We start from the raw sequence: 22,023 nt of genomic DNA, 5'->3' as shown, positions 1-22,023 counted from the left end.
CTGTAGCAGATTTCGATAGAACAATGTCCAGTTTAACATCAGTTCCAGGAAATGTAGGAGATACGTGAACGAGAAAACAGCAAATATTCTTTCCAAAACCCTGGCTATTATCAGCTTAAAGAAATTCAAGGTATAGCCTACTCGAAGGAAAAACACCCCAAAAACCAACTAAATTTCTATAGAACAGCTCCCAGATTTTGTGGAAACCCCTCTTACTTTTTGTGACGTAGAACGAAGTTTCTCGCGCTACAGAGCTATGCTGAGAGACAATAGGCGAAGAATGACAACAGAAAACATACGTCACTGCTTAGTTGTGAACTGTAAGAGCATAAATGGAGCATACAGCAATGAGGCAACCACTTCAAAATCCATAGACTAAACGTAAGTTGCCTATACCTTATTATTCTGTTAAAATAATCTCAGACTGATAATGCATATTTTGTAGCATATTTATCTATTTTTTACGTCATAAATGCATACATATTTTTCACGTTTTCAGGGCATGAACTTCCTTTCCCTGGTCATAGCACAGAAATTTTTAATCACAGGTCATATCCAGAATGAGAATGACTCTGTGCATTCTACTATTGAACGGTGGGGGTGGGAAGAGTTCTTAAAGGAGGACCTATTATACTGCCAATGCAATAGGTAGATACCAGTACTGAAATTGGTCAAGAGAAAAGGCAATACATACAAAATCAATGAACTAGATACACCAGACATCTTAGATTTGAAATACTTAACACAACAAATGGAAAATAATTTTTCCAGAAATGAAAATAGTGATAATGTAAACTGGTCTAAGTTGAAGACCGTCAAGGTCCGAAAACAGGATCTTTTCGCCATCTCTTTTAAGCACTCCTATGAACAAGGTGATTTTAAAAAAATAAGTATTCGACAAAAACGGAAAGGCAAGTCTTCTTTAGCAATACTAAAGCCAGCATTTTCTTCACCTCCAGGGATAGATGCGGAGGAGGGAGGGATGGGGGAATTTGATTGATGTTTGTAAAAGTGGTATCATTCCAAGTGTTCATGCTCAATTTTTATAAATTTTGAAAGTTTCCAATGGTGTTGAAGAAAATAGAGCTATATTTGACTAACAAATAAATACATGCTTTTTCTCACTACCGGTACAAGATGCAATTTATATATTATTATTATTGTTGTTTGTAGTCATCCTGGTTGGTGTACTTTATTTCTTTTCATTGTTGTAATAATCCTGATACCAACCAGTCTCATTTTGTTTCTAAATCTATATTTGACATGTTTTTCCATTGTATTATCTGAACTTATTACATAGTCATATTAGGAAAAACCTGTTGCAAATAATAAAATATTATGTAATACAGTTATATCTGAGAAGTTTTGTCTGGTTATTTTAATGCGAAAGTATTGCAACTAAAAAAAGTCACATAAAAATTACATAAAATAAATACCGACAAAATTAATATTTTTATAAACTTCATCATCATCATCCTTCACGAATTAGGCCTCTGTAGACCTGTTTCGGCCCCATCTAGCAGTCTTCTAAAAGGTCTTCATGGTCGATGATGTCCTCTATGCTTATACTGCATATAATTTTTGGGATTCTTTAATTTTCCATTCTTCTTACATGATCTAGCCAACTGAATTTGTATCTGCTGATTTTTTCTTCTACTGACTCTACTTCTAATTGTTCTAAAATTTCTTCATTCCTTTTTCGGTCTAAAAGAGTAGGCCTATATCCTGCTGTCCTGAAAAATTTCATTTCCTTTGCTTTGATTCTGTTCATGTCTCTTTTCTTTAATGTCCAAATCTCGCTTCCGTATAAAAGGGAGAGTAATGCTAGTGTATTATATATTTTTATTCTTGTAGATTTTTGTAATAATTTAGCTTTTACTGTATTCTTTATTATTCCTAGAATTTGTGTAAATTTGGTAATTTTCTTGTTCACATCTTTTTCATTTTGATAAGATATTTCACAACCCATCCTCACCTTCTCGTGGTCCACCCTGTTTCTACCAACGAGGAAATGGCGACCGAGTCACAGCAGTATAACTGTTTCATCAAATGCAGAGGAAATGCTGCATTACAAGCATGTCCAGAGGCTAAAAGTAGCAGCCCCACTACTGGACTACCTAACAATAAGGCTAGTAACCTATCTTAGGGAAAATTACATTACTTTCAAGCCTCAAAAAAGCAGTATAAGGATTTAATAAACTTCTATAACAATAATGAATGTATATACCAATTTTCATTGCTGTGAGATGATTATCTGATTTACCACCTACAATGGAAAACTTTAGGAATATGTATTATATATCTTTCGCGTGTTAAATATTACAGTACCTGGTTAACTAGTTTCAGAGTTCTGAAGATAGCCCATGACAGGCTGATACTAGTTAACCAGTACTGTAATGTTTAATACGCAAAAGATCATAATACATATTCCGAAGTGATATGGTGTTAAAAGTTGTGTAATCAAAATGGAAAACTTTAAATGGCTCTACTGAAAAATCTCTATTTTTGAGTTGTAACAGTCTCGTTCTGAGTCATCAAGTTATTTTCCAAGATGATATCATTAAAAGCGACATACGCAGCAAATTAAATTGGTTAAGGCACTTGCCTGCCGATCTGGAGTAGCGCTCGGGCGCGGGTTCGATTCCCACTTGAGCTGATTACCTGGTTGGGGTTTTTCCGAAGTTTTCCCCAATCGTAAGGCAAATGTCAGTTAATCTATGTCGAATCCTCTGCCTCATCTCGCCAAATTCATCCATCACCATCACCAATTCCATCCACATTAAATTACCTCGTAGTTGATACAGCGTCGTTAAATAACCAAGTAAATACATATGCAGCAGATTAACTGATTTTCATTTAGTGTGCCAATTGACATGTTTAGATATTCAGACCAATATTGACAAACTGGTGAAAGCTAAAAGGTACTAGCATTCCTCTTCAGAACATGTGCACCACGAATAATAATATTATGTGACTGTCTCTATTATATTATTATAGGGAAGGCATTCTGGACTCTCAAGTTTATCATACTGGAGAGAACACTCGGCAAAAAACTCAGAATAGAAATATTGCAGACCTACGTAACTCTTGTACTGTTATATGGGTGTCAGACATGGTCTCTCACTGCTAAACTTCGTAACAGTCTCCAAATCTGCCAAAGGAAGATGCTGAGAAGGATACTAGGCTTATCACTGAGGGACAGAGTTCCAAACAAAGTGCTACAAAAGATGTCAGCAATTAAAGATCCAGCACTGCAAGCCACCAACACCAAATGGAAGTGGGGAGGCCATGTTGCAAGACTTAGAGATGAAAGATGGACGCAGAAAGTCACACTATGGGACCCCTGCATTGGCAAGAGATCACGCGGAAGACCAAGAAGAAGATCGGCCGACCTCTTCAGTGAACGTGTAGGAAGCCATTGGTCAAGCAGAGCAAGAAATAGAAAAGAATGGAAAAACCTAAGAAAACAAGTGAACAGCGACTAAAACCAGTGCGACAGAAACAAGCGAACAATATCAAAATACTGCAGAATGTGAACCAAGTGAACAATTTCAAGCATGTAAACACCTCTTATGGGGAGTAGCTCACAGCGTGAGACAAATAGAGCTCTCCCTCTATAGGAGGAGGCCTTTACCCTTAACAGGATATTTTTAGACTAATCATTTCATTTCATTTCAGTGTTCTATATTGCATTGTGTTACTTACGAACCTCCTTCAAATACGCCACTGGCGACGACATAGCCAGCGGTGAGTCAAAGTATTTCTCACCCCTACTTATGAGTTTCGCATCCCTGTACTAGACCCTTCAGATTCATCCACTTCATCTGATGAAGAACACATAATTTTATAAATTTATCGAATAATTGTTTTCAAACATTCCTTTTCTGGCACAGATGGACCTATAAAATTGGCTCACCTCCTTCTTGTTATTTACTTACTGTTATCTTATTTATTTTCTCATAGATATAGTGCTACAGTGCTAAAGGATCAATAATATCTATTAAAAAATATTGTAGACCTAGATGTGGCCAATGAGTATTGTAATTACTCTTATTAAATTTATAATATCAAATTCTGTATATTTTCAGAAACCTAATCTTGAACATCATACATCACATACCGGGACTTCACATGAAATAGTAGGTACCAGATAAGAGTGACCGGATATTGATCTCTGATGAATATAGTCAGGTATGACCAACATTTTAGAATGTGACTCAATGAAAGTTCTTAAAATATTGGCTAATGTTGTATTAAGTAGTGAAATAAGAATATTAAAATTACCAACGTAATTCCAAATATGAAATAAAAATGTCATGAAAATGATGTTCTTTGCCATTATACAGCAAGGTATGTTAAATATTTGTCCATTGTAAAATTCTTGCAAATCCAGTTTTCTTCCATTGCAGTATTTTCTCTCTTTCGTGTAGTCCTTCCCCGAGATGAATGATAAGAAAGATGATGGTTTGTTTTAGCCTCCCCAAAAATATATATAGACTGCTAAAATTTCTCTCATTTCAATTCCTTAGGATTTGTAAGAGGCTTCTCAAAATACACGCACGCACACACACACACACACACACACACACACACACGTGTTCTGCCCAAAGGCAGGCCTTTCACTGCAAACCCAGCATTCTCATATCTTTCCTATTCTCTGCCTTCTACTTAGTCTCTGCACATGATCCTTATACAGTGACACCTCATATATTTTTTTTATTTTAGTAGGTTATTTTACGACGCTTTATCAACAGCTTAGGTTATTTAGCGTCTGAATGAGATGAAGGTGATATTGCCGGTGAAATGAGTCCGGGGTCCAGCACCGAAAGTTACCCAGCATTTGCTCATATTGGGTTGAGGGAAAACCTCGGAAAAAACCTCAACCAAGTAACTTGCCCCGACCGGGAATCGAACCCAGGCCACCTGGTTTCGCAGCCAGACGCGCTGACCATTACTGCACAGGTGTGGACGACACCTCATATATTATTAAACTGACCTTTGAAATGACCTTAAAATTCAAAATATATCAATCAAAGTAAATTCATTATTAATATTTGAGGAGAAAAATTCGCTCTGGTGCCGGGGATCGATCCTGGGTCCTTGGTTCTACGTACCAAGTGCTCTAACCACTGAACTATGCTGAATTCAATCCACAGCACCGGATCGAATTCTCCTCCTTCGATGTTTCCCTTTATGGCATGACTCCATGTTAGGCATATATGTTGACTAATATGTTCAATGTCAACTGCCATTATACTAGGAGCGTACTCATCTAAGTGACTTATATCGTCATTGTTTCTGCAAAAACTCCTATGTGCAAAATACACAATTTTTCAGTAGGAGGAAAAAACACATTTATTCATCATCGTACGTAGGGGATTGTGAATTCTTACATTTTCGAAAGAAAGAAATATGATTACATATAGGAGATTTTATTATTTGCTCTATCACTATTTAAGTTATTTAATAGAAAAAAAAATCTGAAAATCGATAAATATGTCACATAGGAGTTATTGCAGGAACAACGACGACATGTAGCCAGGGTTTGCCAGGTGATGAGTGATATTATGGTAACATGATACTGAAGTTATTCTTTTCTACCAAAGATTATAATAAATTCTTACACTACGAAATATGCAGTTTGTATCAAAATTTTATTTTTCACTAAGTAAACTCAACCTTAAACCAACAATTCTCTTTAAACCTCAGAACCTTTGATTAAACCAGTTTCATAATGCTGAAAAATTAGACAAGCTAAATGTACAAAATTGTGTTTGTTTTTGAGCAACATTAAACTGACACTGAGAATTTATTTTAACAATAACAATAAAATTAAAATTCAGTCATTCAACATTATTCATCTCGTATCTATATATAATCAGCTCATGACCTTTGTAATTCTATCAGAATAAATCACAATCTTAACTAATCATTTCAGCATGCAGACTTACGATGTGGATTCGTTTCAGCCTAGCAAAATCTTTAAGTGCCATGGCCGATCTTCAAAGGAAAAGGAAAACATCTTTTAGAATTTAAATAATTTCACCAAAATCCCACAATATGCACAAAAGAAAAACTCGGTGGGATATAATTTAATTAGTTTTAGAGAAAAACACAAGTACAGTAGCCAGTTTACCTTCACATCATAGGTTGAGATATATGGTTCCCAAACACAAACACCAAGCCTTTCCGGTCTGAGCTGATGGCTCCAGCTCTAGTCAATTCAGAATGACTCAGTCTGCACCATCGAACTGGTGGCCAAAGGGTCATTGACACATGCGTGCAGAAACGAGAAAACTTATCAGAATTTACCACATCGAAAATCCTTTTCTGAATGCATATGCTCTAAAATTATAAATAAACACCACTCATACATGTCATTATATCCTGCCAGATTACAAAGACAAATCATTCATACACATACCATTACAATATCAATATTTACAAAGCAGAGACTGATTGGATTGTTTTTTTTTTTTTAAATGGCAGGTCTGCAGTTCTTAGCTAATCATGTACAACAGATGACGAGGGATAAAGATTTTTGTTTGTCATGTAATTAAACGTTTTCGAAGTTACATGAAATTCTGTCCCAATCTTGTATGCATTGAAAGTAAATATGTCGGTAGCTACATTAACCTTTGTACTGTATCGTTTGCTACCCATTGCTTGTACTCCCACTCCCCTTTGCACTCCATATGTCTCGACATTGTGAATTTTCTCTCTTCATTCAATTGCACTTTGGAATTTTTTCAATTTAACAATCCATTGGGATTGTAGTCTGATTCGTTACAAATCATTTACACAATTGTGAACATTCTATTGCTTCGCATTCTCGAGTTACACTGCCAAGGCTACTATGGGACCTGCCAAATAGTGCCTAAACTTCCCCTCTACCGCAGTGAAGATAGATGATGTCACTCACTCCAACTCAATGATACGTTGGATACATTTATCCTTCTGTTGGTCACCATTTACTTTATTGGAACGTATCCTGTAGTTTAGAAATTATATGCACGACAAAACTGGCCTGAAAATGTATCGCCTGAATTTCTGGGATATTACCTAGTATTGAACAGAACTTATACACGTTAAAAAAATAAGAATGGCTTTACTATAAATTTTCTGGCTTAAACATATTGGAGATTTGGAAGTAGGCTCTATTAACATCCTTCCAGCCTGTTACTGACCAGAAGAAACTATTACACAAGGAATAGGGGTTGCCAATTTCAGCTCTAGAACAGATATTCAATTCAATATCATTAAATGATACAGTGAGTCTACTTGAGCTTAATATTCACAGAGTGAACCGTAAGTACTATCAATAATTTCAGGGAGTTGTTTGAGATATTTCAAACAAAACAGTTTAATACAATTTTGCTCGTTTTTGCTTCCTTTCGAAGATAAAAATGATTTTATATGAAACATTTCATAGCATGTTTTGGGAAAGCCACTGATTTAATTCCCAATATACTACGTCATTTAAGAGAGCAATGAATTATGTTAATGAATGATTGAAAGAATTTTAGTTTTGTTCTGTAAATGTGCAGACATTTAATGCGGATAAATGTAAGATTGTTGTTGTTGCTTTATAATGCCAGACATTTGACAATAAAGTCATTTGACCTCTTGCACTCCAATATTTTTCAAATATATTATCGTGGTCAGCGACTGAAGCACAGATTTTGAGGTGTTCCGAATCCATTTCTTGGTTAGAGTTGCACAATGGGCAGTTAGTGGACTGATATATTCCAATTCTATGCAGGTGTTTGGCCAAACAATCATGGCCTGTTGCAAATCTAAATGCAGCTACAGACGATTTTCGTGGTAAATCGGGAATTAACTGAAGATTATGATGCACAGAGTTCCATTTTTTTCCCTTGGGATTGTGTTATCAAATTTTGTTTGTTGAAGTCTAAGTATGTAGAAGTAATAAATCTTTTCACAAAGTAATATTTAGATTTAGATTTAGGAGTGCTGCCCTTCTTTGCTAAAGCATCCTCATTCTCGTTTCCCAGGATTCCACAATGGGATGGTATCCTTGGAATACAATTCTTTTATTGAGTGATATTAATTGAGAGAGCATTATAGTTATTTCTACTGTTTGAGATGAAGGTGTGTGTTTAGAGACAATTGATAGAGTAGCTGCTTTGGAGTCTGACAATATAACTACATTCTTAAATTTCTTGATGTGGCATAGAAGATTCCTGAGACTTTCACTTATTGCAATGATTTCTCCACCAAAACTTGTTGTTCCATAGCCAAGAGATCTATAAAGTGAGAAGAGACAGCACGTAACACCTGCACCGGCACCTTGTTCTCTGGAGATCAAGTATAAATGAAGCCAGTTTTGTGGAGGGTACCTAATATTAATTGTCTCTAAAGACAATTGTTTCAGTATTTCAGTGTTTACTTCTGATTTCAGTATTTCTTCTGTTAAATTTAGATTATATTCTATATTTAATAGAGTTAAAGTGTTTGGTTTAATTTGTAAGTTTTGTTTTAAATTCGGGATGTTGATTTTCTGTTTTAATTCTTGAACCATGGATATGAAACTTTTTTTGAGTTTTCAATCTACAGAGAGGACTGTATGAATGCCAATTGTTTCCTGGTAATCTGATAAGTTTTTCATATTGAATTAGTGCTTTTTCTTCTATTGTCATTTTGATGCTGTTAATATTAGTGAGGAATCTCATAGAATCTATTGGAGGTGTTTTGATTCCACCAGTAATGAGCCTGAGAGCTTGGTTTTGAACATATTTTGTTTCGTTTATGAAAGTTGAAGTAATTAAAATTTCTCCGCAGTATGTCAGCACTGGCTGTATAAACATTTTGTATGTAGTGTTTAAAGTTTTCCTAGAGCATCCCCATTTCTATCCTGCTAGATTGTAAAATTCTTTTGCTGAACGAGACCGAGAAATTAATGATATTACTTACGGTCCACTGTGTATAAGGAGAAATACAGAAAATTGATTTAAACAAGCAATGGAATATATGAGGCACTGCGTATAGTAGGGGTGAACTCAACAAGGAATCACGATTTCAAGTTTGCTCCTAATACAAAGTATCCACAACGCCTCATACTCTTTCCAGCATAATTATTACTGGTTTCTTTTTTTCTTCATAGCTGCCGAGTGGTGCATTGCAGTAATCTTATTCAAAGGAGAATCTCCTACAAAATATTCTGCACAACAGTCTTGCTGAGGAATACAAGAAGATTCTAAGACTGAGAAAAGTACCGGTATTGAAAGTAAGTAATACTTTAGTATACATAAGTTACATAAATCAAAATGTATGTTGCCGACAGACTTTTTATAATTGTTATAACACTGGATCTTCATATGACAAACATTTATTGAAATCAATTTTTAAACACATACTTCTTTACTTTGTAGAGAAGATATATTCATATCAGCTTTGGGACTGTAAGCTTTCCATTAAGAACTTTATTTTATTTCACTTCCACAAGGAAATACGTATGTGTTATTATTATCTGCTTTATACCCACCTTCCTTTTAGTACAAAATAATAAATTGACACACACATCAGTAGAGCCCGGATTTTATGTAATATGAAAATGAGAAATATGTACATAAATATGGAGCTAAAAATGGCAAAATATGTAATAAATAAAAAAATATGTAATTTAAAAATTAAACTTTATTACATGTATTTTTGCACACTAATGAAAAATTAGAGGTGCACATGTGATTCAACCTCAATTAATTATTTTTTGGTGGCGCAATTAATAAATAATTAAATATTTTTCCATAATTTTTGCTGTCATTGATCATCTCGTCAACAGCAGCCCTTACGTAGGAATAATCTATTTGCGTAGGAAAGCTTGAAGCTTTGGAACTCCAAGTTTGTACCATGGTATGTTTGCAGCAACTATTGCCATGCACAAATTTTTATTAAATTCACTGGTACAAGAGAAGAATGTTTCAGTACCACTTGTGTAAGAAGAAATTGTTTCTTTTCGACGGAGCATGTTTTTTATTCCTCACATGAATTTCAATTTTTAAATGCTGTTCTAATTGTAACTTCATGGAGCACCCAATTCGTGTCACCAACTTTGCACAGTACGATTTTCGTAGTAAAGGAATCGTCAATTGAAATCCAATCTTTCAGCTTGGATGTGAATGGCAGTAGACTAGCTATTTGTATCACCTGATGTCAAAATAAGCTTAAGAAAATAGAAAAAACTGTTGCTTTCTTTTAGAGCAACTGATTGGAGATGTTTGTGCGAAATGGTCATATCCACAGGGTAACTTCAATTTTTCCTTCACCACGTTAGCAGTACAATGACCCACTCTTTGCAGTGGTATTTGTTCCTACTTTACCGTTACTTCTTAAGGGATATACACACTATTAGCATTGCAAACAAATGTCCATTTTTTCACAGAATGCATTATTATTTTCAATTATTAAATTATATTTAAGCACTAGAGACGAAGAAATAAGCTTTATAAACAATTTTGAAACATATAACTTAAGAATTAAGTAGAGGGAAAATTGATGAAAAAAATGTGTATTCTTTCAAAATATGTAAAAATATGTAAAATATGCCAAAATATTTATTATGCACTAAAATGTGTAAAAATATGTAACTTAAAACTTTGGAATAATTATCTCTTTGATATGATTTGCCGACATTTTAGCTTCCCTTATAGCTACATATATAGGAACAAAATATGTAATTACATAAAATCCGGGCTCTACATATCAGTGATGAAGCTAAGGTATAAATACTGGGTACCGGTATCCTAAGCTGAAAAAATTTGCTTACTTTATATATTTTTATAAAGCAGAAGATTCTCGTATTTGCTATCATTTTTTTTTTTTTTGTGACAGACCCCTCAAGAAGATGAGGACCACTCATTTTCATCCCCGAAAAGAATATAGATGTCGTTGTTGTTCCTGTAATAACTCCTATGTGCAAAATATAAAAGTTTTCAGTAGGAAGAAAAAACACATTTATTCATCCTATGGCAGCCGTACATAGCAGACTGTGAATTCATACATTTTCGAAACAAAGAAATATAATTGCATATAGGAGATTTTATTATTTGCTGTATCACTCTTTAAGTTATTGAATAGAGCGAAAACCTGAAAATCGATAAATATGTCACATAGGAGTTACTACAGGAACAACGACGATATGTCTCATAACATTCTGTTAGCGAAGGATATTTCTTACACCATGAAAATTCAAAATTTATACTTTGTTTTCCTCCATGTGCTTTCTTAATATGTAAATTTGGTGTCGATCTTCTGTCTTTGTAAGCACATTTTGTTTCATACTTCCAACTTGAAAACAGTTTCTCTTTTAATTCTACAAATAATGACTTCAGTGTGTCATTTTACACAAAATTAATATGCAATACACAACACATATTCACTTTTGATTAAACTAATACTCAAAATGCAGATCACTCAGAGAACACCAATATGGTTGGTTGGTTGGTTGGTTGGTCGGTTGGTCGGTTGCTTGGTAGCCAAAGTTCTGGTGTCATGGCAATGAAGCCATCAGCCATCTTGCAGTCCAGTATTTTTCCGTGATGTTGAGGTGAACAGGCAAGGCTTCTCAATCTTCCAGGTGGTGCTTATCCATGATATCTCCAGCCGCAAAGGAAACATTATTAATAAAGCACCAACTTATCTTACAATTGAAAATTACAAATTTGAATATGTAAAAAAGTTTATATATTTTGGCTCCATAATCAATAATGGCAACGACACCAGTCTTGAAATTAAGAGAAGAATATCTGTAACAAATAAATGTTACTTTGGATTACTGAAATATATTAAATCGAAATTCTTAACCATCTCAACTAAAATAAGAATATATAAGACGCCTGATGTATGCCTCGGAAACTTGGACTATGAACAAACAGGACATCAGAAGACTTAGTATCTTCGAGAGGAAAATTCTGAGAGCAATTTATGGACCCGTAAAAATAAATAATGAATGGAGAATTAGATATAATAAAGAAATATACGATCTGTTTAAGGAGCCAGACATTATAACAGTTATTAAAATTGGTCGATTGCAGTGAGCTGGACACCTGGTAAGAATGGACGATACTAGACCCGCTAAAAGAGCCTTTACATCCAATCCTGGAGGAAGCAGATCCAAAGGAAGACCAAGGAGCAGATGGGAGGATAATGTATACGAGGATGCCAACTTTATTGGTGCACGAATGTGGACAGTCAAGGCCAGAAGTAGAGACGGCTGGAATAAAATACTGAGGTAGGCTAAGACTCTCAATGGGTTGTTGAGCCAATGATGATGATGACGACTTATCCATGATTACGTCCTTTCCACATAACACACAATTCGGTGAGAGGGAGATGCCGATTCTATATAAATGAGCTGCCAAACAATCATGCCTGGTCAGAAGGCAGAAGGCTGTCACTGCTGAATTTCTTGGTTCTTCAGGGATGATGTTTAAATTTTGGAGGAGGGGTTTCCATGATTTATCTTTAGCCGATTCCTTTATTCTGTTCACAAATTGTTGTTTTTATTGAAATTTTTTTTTATTTAATGTGACAGAAATAAATTATTTTTGAGTAATATGTTTTTGTATTAGTGTGCAGACTTTCGCAGCCAGTTGACCCACCAATTCATTATCTGTAATGCCGCAGTGTGCTGGAACCTATTGCAGAACTATTTTCTTGCCAGTTTTTGGAGCTGCTTGATCAGGGTGCAGCACTGAGAAGTTGTGTGGAGTCCTTCCTGACTTCTTTATAGAGAAAAAGTTATAAGTTCCTCCAGCTCCTGCGGCATCAAAATCGTTTTGTAAAGCTCCATCATTGTGAATGTGTAGCCAGGTTTCACAACGATATTTGCTATTAAATGTTTCTAATGTTAATTGTTGTGCTACATTTGGATTTGTATCATTTTTAACAATTGTTTATTGTTGTTTATTGTTAGTAAAATAACATGTACAAAAATACACTCTTAATTCTTCCCTGAAGGAGTAAAAAACTCGTGCTCAGGGAGTTATCTAAACATATACTTAACACAAACAAAGATTATTATTCGACGCAAAGTTGGTCAAGGAAAAAAAGATTATAGGCATAAATTAACTTTAAAAATACAATTTCAATTTTAACAATTAAAATCATACAAATACATACACATATTAAATCAACATATTATATTCTTTAAAAATTAAATCCCTAACACTACTTTTGAAATTACTGATACTAAAATTTTCCAAATTTGGGTATTTTTCAATTATTTTATTATATAACCTTGGACCAAAGTAGGTACCATGGCTAAGAGCTGTGCTTGTGAAACACTTTGGTCGTATAAAATCGGATCTTTTAGTTCCATATTTATGATGATACAATTTGAATTTATTACGATTTTTATGTATGAAGTTTAATAAGGCAATATAATAAATCTGTTTAATTTTCAAAACATTAAAATCAGTGAACAAAAGCTCGGATGAGTAATCAATTGGTTTATTAAGGCATATTTTAATTATTCTTTTCTGAATAAGTATTAGATCTACTAGATCTACAGTGCAAGGCTCTGACAACATAAACATTGTTTTTATTAATAAATTAATTGATATCGTGCTTCCTGTGATAACACATATTATTAATTCTTCCATCATTACTTCTACCTACCCAAATCTTTGGAAAACAGCTTTAGTGCATCCAATACCTAAAGTAAACACACCTACATCTCCTAAAGACTATCGGCCAATCTGCATTCTTCCCGTTCTATCAAAGGCTCTTGAACGTATTCTCCATAAGTAATTAAACAAATATCTGATTGAATTAAATATTATCGACCCCTTCCAATCTGGATTCAGAAGTGGGCATAGCACTTCCACTGCTTTATTGAATTTAACTGAAGATATACGAGAGGCTATGGATAAACGACTAGCAACAATATTAATTTTATTGGATTATAGCAAAGCATTTGACTCTGTTGACATGGATCTACTATTAACTAAACTTCGAGTGTTAAATTTTTTTGACACCATTATCACCTGAATGCACTCCTACCTCACTGGCCGCCAGCAGCGTGTTGTCTTTAATAATCTGTTCTCCTCCTGGCAGACAGTAGAGTCAGGATTTTCCCAGGGTTCGGTATTGGGTCCATTGCTTTTTTGTCTCTATATTAACGATATCACCAAGTCATTTAAATATTGCAGATATTATATTTATGCAGATGACGTTCAATTATACATTTCCACCAGTCCTGACAGACTGTGACTGTATTAATAGACTCAATAAAGATCTCGAATTCGTTTCATCTTGGTCTCAACAATTCGGACTTAAATACAGATAAAATACAGATAAATCACAGGCTATCTTACTTTCGAATAAAAGATTAATCCCCGATATTAATAAGCTGAACCTTCCTCCTGTGACTCTGAATAAAGCAATCATTCCATCCAGTTCAACTGTAAAAAACCTGGGAGTTCATTTTGAATCTAATCTTACCTGGGACACGCATATCAAACACACATGCAAGAAAGTATTTTCCACTCTTCACTCATTAAAAAGATTGTACCACTATCCAGCTAAATTAAAGCAGATGCTTGTACAGACTCTTATTATACCTCATTTCAATTATTGTGACGCTTTATTCAGTGATCTCAGGGTGGATTTATCCCAGAAACTGTAACGTGTTCATAATGCAAGTGTTCGTTTCATTTGTAATGCCCGCTACTACAATGTAGATTAGAAAAATATCTTATGATGAGTTGCCAGACCTAATGCGTTGCAAATATTTAATGGAATGTGTTCCACTGTATTTATTTTTATTTATTTATTTTTTTTGTTTCTTATTTTTATTATCTAAATCGTGTTTATTATTTATCACTTAACGGCAATATGTATCCCACTGTGTTGTTTTTTTATTATTAATCTTTTTTTTTGTACATTTTATGCAATTGTCTGTTTCTGGTTTAATTATGTAAATCCTACTTAATTGTAATCTAATACTAATATGTATACTAATGCGTTTATTTTTATTTTTACTGTGTACATTTTTTTATTGAATGATCGGCTTCTTTTTTTATGTGATTCGTATTTGATTCTAACAACATTAATATGTATTCCACTATGTTTATTTTTATTTTATGAGGTAAATTTTATGTAACTACCTCTTTTGATCTCATTATGTACCTAAATTTTATCAGTATGTAATTACTTAATTCTGATCCAGTTTTATGTTCAACTGTGGAAGCAAGTTTTAATCGTGGTTGAGTGTAAGAGAAGGCCTTACGGCCTTAACTCTGCCAGGTTAAATAAGGCCATTATTATTATTATTATTATTATTATTATTATTAGTGGAGAGAGATTAGAATTACAAGCATTTCCTCATCCTAAAATTCCATATTGGAGAATGGATTGAAATAAAGATAAATAAATGAGACGTAAAATATTAACTGGTAAATATGACCGAAGTATAACAAAGATATAAATTGTTTTACGTAATCTATTGCATTAAATATGTAATATGTTTATTCCATCGTAAATGTTGGTCAACTGTAAAGCCTAAATACTTAACTTCTGAGGATTCGGTTAATATGGGACATTCACAATTTTGAGAAGAACAATCAGAATGATGAATTTTGAGCCTAAAAGAAGATTGAGGAGATTTAAGACAACTAGGCCTTAGTGAAAATGGAACAACAGCTGTTTTGGATGTGTTTAAGGAAAGAGCCTTTGGTCTTGGTTTGGTTCCAATAAGTTGTTTCCAGTTTGAATATTTATGTATTACAAAGGATTTTGTCGGATTTGTGACATTTCAATGTTAGTTTGGGGAATGAGATGCGTTTGTAATCTTTTAGCTTTCTGCATAAATCCTTCTTGTGTGTTTAATTTAGTAGGCAAGATTTTGTATTTTCTCCAATAGTCTGCATTAGACAGTCTGATTAATTTCTCATACCGGATTTCTGCTTGTTCTTGAAACTCGTGTATCAGTGTTTTTTTTTTTTTTTTTTGAGTAAGTTGTCTCATTGGATCTATTGGTGTGGATTTCACTGCACCTATAATTAAACGTAGTGCTTGGTTTCCAAATTTTTCTATTTTATTTCATTGTTGTGGGGTGCATGTGATGAGTGTTTCATTACAATATTTGAGGATAGGTTTCATGTACATATATGCAGGGCTGCCAACAGGATTTATGGGCCCCTGTGCAATATTGTGCTCGGGCCCCATTGAAAAAAAAAGTTAAAAATTACAAGTTACCAATTATTCTGACCATAATAATTATTTGCAAAATAAATAAAAGATAACCCCATACACAGATACAAATCTAAAAATATAGCCTACACTTTTATTACATTGAAAACTTTTAGCGAAACTTCACATTAGCACAATATATTACATTCATCACACTTCTTCTTCAGTAGGGCCTACATACAAGGCGCATCCATAAAGTAACTTTCCCACTCATCCCACAGCTAGCAAACCATATGTTGCGCGAAGCGACTGCGTGTACATGATAGAGTAATGTCCTGGCATGGCGCATGTGCTAGCGGAACTTCCCGAGTGCTCTCAGTAGCTTTGTTGCATTGATTGAAGATGGATGTTCCTATTCGAGCTCCCGCCAAGTGTGAAATGCGGTCAGTGATAAAGATTTTGAATGCACAGGACATGGCGCCAATTGAAATTGATCATCAGCTGTGCCAGGTCTATGGGCCTAACGTCATGAGCAAGCAGATGGTGCGTTGCTCCACAAGGTCGTCTGTGATGATGGTTGGCCTCCTACTGCGCTCCTCGTCATGCATATTTTTGCGTCCTGCTGAAAATTGTCTACAACAGTAACTCACTATCTGCTTGCCCATAGACCATAGACGATCGCTCTTCAGACTAAGAAGGCCAAGGTTACTCAGTCTTTCCCGACACATTGTTTCATTTCCTTCATTTTATTTGAAGTTGGTGTGAAATTGAGCGTTGCTAGTGAAGGTGCAGAAAATAAACCAATCTCAAGCCCGTCTGTTCAGGTTGTCAAAAATGAAGATAGTTCATACTTAGAGAGAATACTGATGATTGTGGCTGTCTAGAAAAAATTCTGATAACAGTAGTATTGAATCAGAACAAGCAAACAATAGTAAAAATGATGTGTTAATATGTGCAAGTGAAATAAATTTACCCACACCAGTTCCTAACTCTGAGTCATGGCAAGTAACATGCGACCTTGGAAAAGTAAAAACTGGCAGGCAAATTGTAAGTGTCATTGAATGCGTTGTTCGAAAAAGTATCCCCCACCTGCCTAATAACCTTCCAAGAGACAGAACAAGAGCCTTTCCAGTATTATTTTCAAAACCCAAGAATGAAGAATGTGTTGCCAGAGACTGACTAGTGTGGAGTGAAACAAATCAGTCACTGTACTGTTGTCTCTGATTTGTTTCACTGTACACTAGGCAATCTCTGGGAACACATTCTCCATTGTTGAGTTTTGAAAATACTGTAATACTGTTTTTGGAAAGGCTCTTGTTTTCGAACAACACATTCAATGACACAATTTGTCTGCTACTTTTTAGTTTTACAAGGAGGTAAATTTCACACCAACTTCAAACAAAGTTCTACTCCCTTCCTTAATATGTTTCAATTTTTCTGTCTCTCCTTGCACTTCTCAACTCACGACTTATGCTTCTATTTGTCCATTGTCCACTCGTAACACTAATGAACAGAATTTACTAGACAAATGACAACGAAAAGACGAAAGATTCGTCACGAAACATACTATGTAGCCCCTACTGAAAAGGAAACTTAATCCTCCGGCTTGGATTTGGGAGAGTCCACTAAGAGGACAAGCTAATTGAACGTTTTCGGTACAAGTGACGGGAACATATTTCAGGCAAATGCCGGAGCCGTCAAGTGTCATGTCGATGATTGCTAACGTGGGAAATCTATATTCTATTATATAAAAGTTAAACATTCACATAATGAAGTGGTAATTTGTATTAATTCTACTATTGTTGGTTAATATGCCACATTCATGTAACAAATGTTCTTACAAAATTTTTTAGTACCGGTATGTATCTGTGAATAACTATTTGTGATAATAAAAAGTAACCAGACTCACTTAATCTGACGGGCCCTTACTGCTCACGGGCCCATATGCACTTGCCCCCTTTGCCCCCCCCCCTTCTCAGCGGCCTATATGTGGAATTTAGTGTACGTCTCTGGCTTCCCCATTTGCAGCCAGCTGATCTTTTTAACAGATTTAATCTCTTTTGGGCTTTTTCTATTACAGTACAGGTATTAATATGATCTTTCCAAGATAATTTGTTACTGGTACAGTATCAAATATGACTCCTAGATATTGTGAATTGATTGCTCTTTGTAAGGGAAGTCCATTAAGCTTGATGTTTATGTTAACTGGTTTAGTGACATTTGTGAATATTTTATATTTAGTTTTGTCTGGATTTACTTGCATTAGGTTAGTAGAGCGCCAATATTCCAAATTAGTCATAGCTGTGTTAATTTGGGTTTCCAATGACTTGAGCTTATTCTTTGGTTTTGAAACCCAGATGACGAGGTCATCAGCAAATAATGCAAACTTTACTTCTTTGCCAAAAATTTGGGAAGATCGTTGATAAATATATTAAATAATGTTGTACTCAACACTGCTCCTTGAAGTACACGCATAGCTGTTTGTTTGTATTTTGAAAAATATGACTGATATTTAACTATGCTGAATCGCTGTATGATAAAGTCTTGTATTGTAACTAACAGAGCATATTACCTGTGGTCTTTTGTCCTTGTTATGGGAATTTTTCAATCTTGTCATCTAATTTTACAATTATTTACCCTATTAACATAATATATTCCATTTTCACTGAACCAACGTGTATTATACCGGTAGACTGTATTCACTTATTTCCATATATATAACTTACAGAGAGTTCTTATACAGCAGTCCTAGGTAGTAATGTTTCAACGGCTTAATGACAGTAGTGCAGAGCACCTGTCCTGAGGAAGCTAAGCAGTAAGGAGTGGAGTGGGACTGGTCAATGTAGAGAAGTATGCACAGACTTGTCAGACACCTGACCGCTTGCCATCCTACAACAGATTTGTTGGAGGTTGGAGTGGGACTGGTCTGCATGGGAACTCTCTGTAGGCATATACATTTCTTTATAGGCCCTACTACTTACAAACGGTCAAATACACTAAAATAATATTATTCTATCTACAACACGTACCAACAGACGAAAGTTTTGTAAACGTACCAGTGACAGATCACACACCATCGAACTCAAACCCCAATATGTTTTCCTCCATTGCTGGACAGCACAGAATTATCTTGAATAATTTCGAGGAAAAATTGTTCCGGGGCCGGGTATCGAACCCGGGACCTTTGGTTAAACGTACCAACGCTCTGCCACTGAGCTACCCGGGAACTCTACCCGACACTGATCCAATTTTTCCCTCTATATCCACAGACCTGGACAAAATTCCGGCACATCCGGCGACTCTGATATAACCTCTGCAGTTGCAAGCGTCGTTAAATAAAACATAACATTTTTCCACAGACCTCAAAGTGGGCTGACAACAGTCAAGCAACCAACATTTGAGTGCACTTTGAGAGCCCACTTTGAGGTCTGTGGATATAGAGGGAAAAATTGGATCGGTGTCGGGTAGAGTTCCCAGGTAGCTTATTGGGAGAGCGTTGGTATGTTTAACCAAAGGTCCCGGGTATGATACCCGGCCCTGGAACAATTTTTCCTCGAAATTATTCAAATTAACTTTACAGGGAGTTATTCCTGAAAGCTTAATTTGCAGAATTATCTTGTTATGTAGGATTACCATATATTTTTGGTTGAAACCCACAATACATTCATTATCGACTTGTTATACGGTACTGCTGAAATTCTGTTCTAGGCTATATATTTTTTAATGCTCATACTGATTCTCCTAATATTACAAAAGTAACTTAAAATTATTTTAGGGGGAACTTCCAGCTTGACTGATACAAAGAACAGTTATATTTTATTTTGTCCGAAATCTGGAGTATAGAATTTTCCCTTTTTGTCTGTGAAAGAATTTGATAAATTCCTAAATTAGTTTCCGAGCTATGGACCAAAATATGCACCAAGAGAGTTTTAGTCAACACCGCCTGTCTGTAAGTTTGTTGCTTGTTCTCTGAAAGTTAAAATTTTTTAACATTTTCAAACCATTTCCCTCATAACGAAGAAAATATTAAAGATAATTGCATGAAATTTTTCGTGGTTATTATATATATATATATATATATATATATATATCTCATGATCCACAATGTGAATTAATATCTTTATCTTATTACTAATAGAAGAAATAAAAAAAATATATATTTGAATGAAAATTTTCAGGAAAATTAAAAAAAAAAAAATACTACTAACACTACAAATAATTTGATGATATTAATTAACACTGCTGCCACAACCTACTAGAACAGGATGGACAAAAGAGTTTTAAAATATTTTTAAAATTGTGGGAGCTAAGGGGGAAATGGTGTTTGGTTGTACAAAAAAGATTACAAAATTTCGAAATTTTAAGATATGGTAGAAAATTTTTTTTTTTTTTTTTTCAAGTAGTGGTTCTTGTGAATGAAGATGTGAATAAAAACCTTGTAAATTTTCAACTTATTTCATTAAGGGATACATCAATCAATATTCTTAATGTATCCAGCTGTTTGCTGACAACATAAAGTCCACTATAGTCCACTGCAGTCTATTCAGTTTTTGTTTTTCCCGAGAAATGAGGGGTATTTTGATTGGTGTTCATTATAGATCCCTGTTGCTAGTAGCCACATGTGGGGTGTAGTCAATATATACTGCAGGGTTGTGTCTTCTGCAACTGGTACTGATAATTTTAATTTACTTCTTTTGTGGTTTATGGATGGACAGTATAGAAGAATGTGTTCCAGATCTTCATCATGATTATTACACCACAGACAAGTAGGATTATCAGAAATGTGAAATCGGTGTAGGTACAATTGAGTGACAATGTGACCTGTTCTGGCTCTTGTTAAAAATGTTTGAACATGTCTGGGCAAGTTTTTGTACATTTCCAGTCATTTGGTTTCTTTTGTACAGACTGTAAAATTTTTCCTTTGTCAGAAGAGAGCCAATTGTTGAGCCATAGGTTTGTAAAATGAGACTTTACTGAAGCAAAGAACCATATAATGAGACAAAGAGGCATATATAATACCAATAGAATTGAAGTATGGTGTCAGTCCAATGCAGAAGCAAAATCCATTCTCTGTAATATAAAAAATGAGACTAAAATGAATAAATTCATTAAGGGATACATGAGAAAATTAAAAAAACAAAAAAAAAAAAACAAAACAAAAAGTTTACTGGTACAACTCTCTCAAAAGATTTGACAATCTCGCAACTGTTGAGATTTAAAACGCAGGTACTAGTTTCTGGTCAGGCATAAAGTCCACTTGCAAAACATTTCTCTCTGTCAATCGTTTGTTCACCAATAGGTGCTTGTAGTGAATCTCTTTGCGTTCCTGTAGGGAAGTTTTATGTATAGATATTCAGTGATAGCATTTATAAGTGTGTGCATGTATCATTATGAATATTATTGATTAAGATAATTTGAATTACTAATGTAATCATAATTTATTTTTATCTGAAGGGAATATTGATAATGTGACATAATTAGGAATATTAAATCCAGACGTTTGAGGTGAGCAGGGCATGTAGCACGTATGAGCGAACCCAGAAATGCATATAGAGTGTTAGTTGGGAGACTGGAGAGAGAAAGATCTTTGGGGAGACCGAGACGTAGATGGGAGGATAATATAAAAATGGATTTGAGGGAGTTGGGATATGATGGTAGAGACTGGATTAATCTTGTTCAGGATAGGGACCGATGTCGGGCTTATGTGAGGGTGGCAATGAACCTCCAGGTTCCTTAAAAGCCATTTGTAAGTAAGTTGTTGTTTTCTCATGCCAGGTGTTTGACAATAAAGTCATTTAACCTCTTGCACTCCAATATTTTTCAAAGATATTGTCATGGTCAGCCACTGAAGCACAGATTTTGAGGTGTTCA

The 22,023-nt window shown here is 34.7% G+C and overlaps 1 protein-coding gene across 6 annotated transcripts in view; it reads left to right on the top strand.

Moving 5' to 3' along the window:
- LOC138715542 (uncharacterized) overlaps positions 1-22,023 on the top strand; it is a 93,754-nt gene that overhangs the window by 6,171 nt on the left and 65,560 nt on the right. For 5 of the 6 annotated variants that reach the window (XR_011336399.1, XM_069848592.1, XM_069848591.1 and 2 more), the window contains exons 6-8: positions 4,089-4,191; positions 9,125-9,247; positions 12,054-12,250. Coding sequence is in view for 1 of the 6 variants with exons in the window: in XM_069848592.1 (XP_069704693.1) it covers positions 12,075-12,250 (176 nt within the window). In the remaining 5 variants the exon portion in view is untranslated. The remainder of the gene's footprint in view (positions 1-4,088; positions 4,192-9,124; positions 9,248-12,053; positions 12,251-22,023) is intronic. The other variant, XR_011336400.1, reaches the window with a different exon arrangement.

Source organism: Periplaneta americana, chromosome 15 (assembly GCF_040183065.1).
Source record: "Periplaneta americana isolate PAMFEO1 chromosome 15, P.americana_PAMFEO1_priV1, whole genome shotgun sequence".
NCBI lineage: Eukaryota > Metazoa > Arthropoda > Insecta > Blattodea > Blattidae > Periplaneta > Periplaneta americana.
This window is presented reverse-complemented; position numbering and strand designations above follow the sequence as displayed.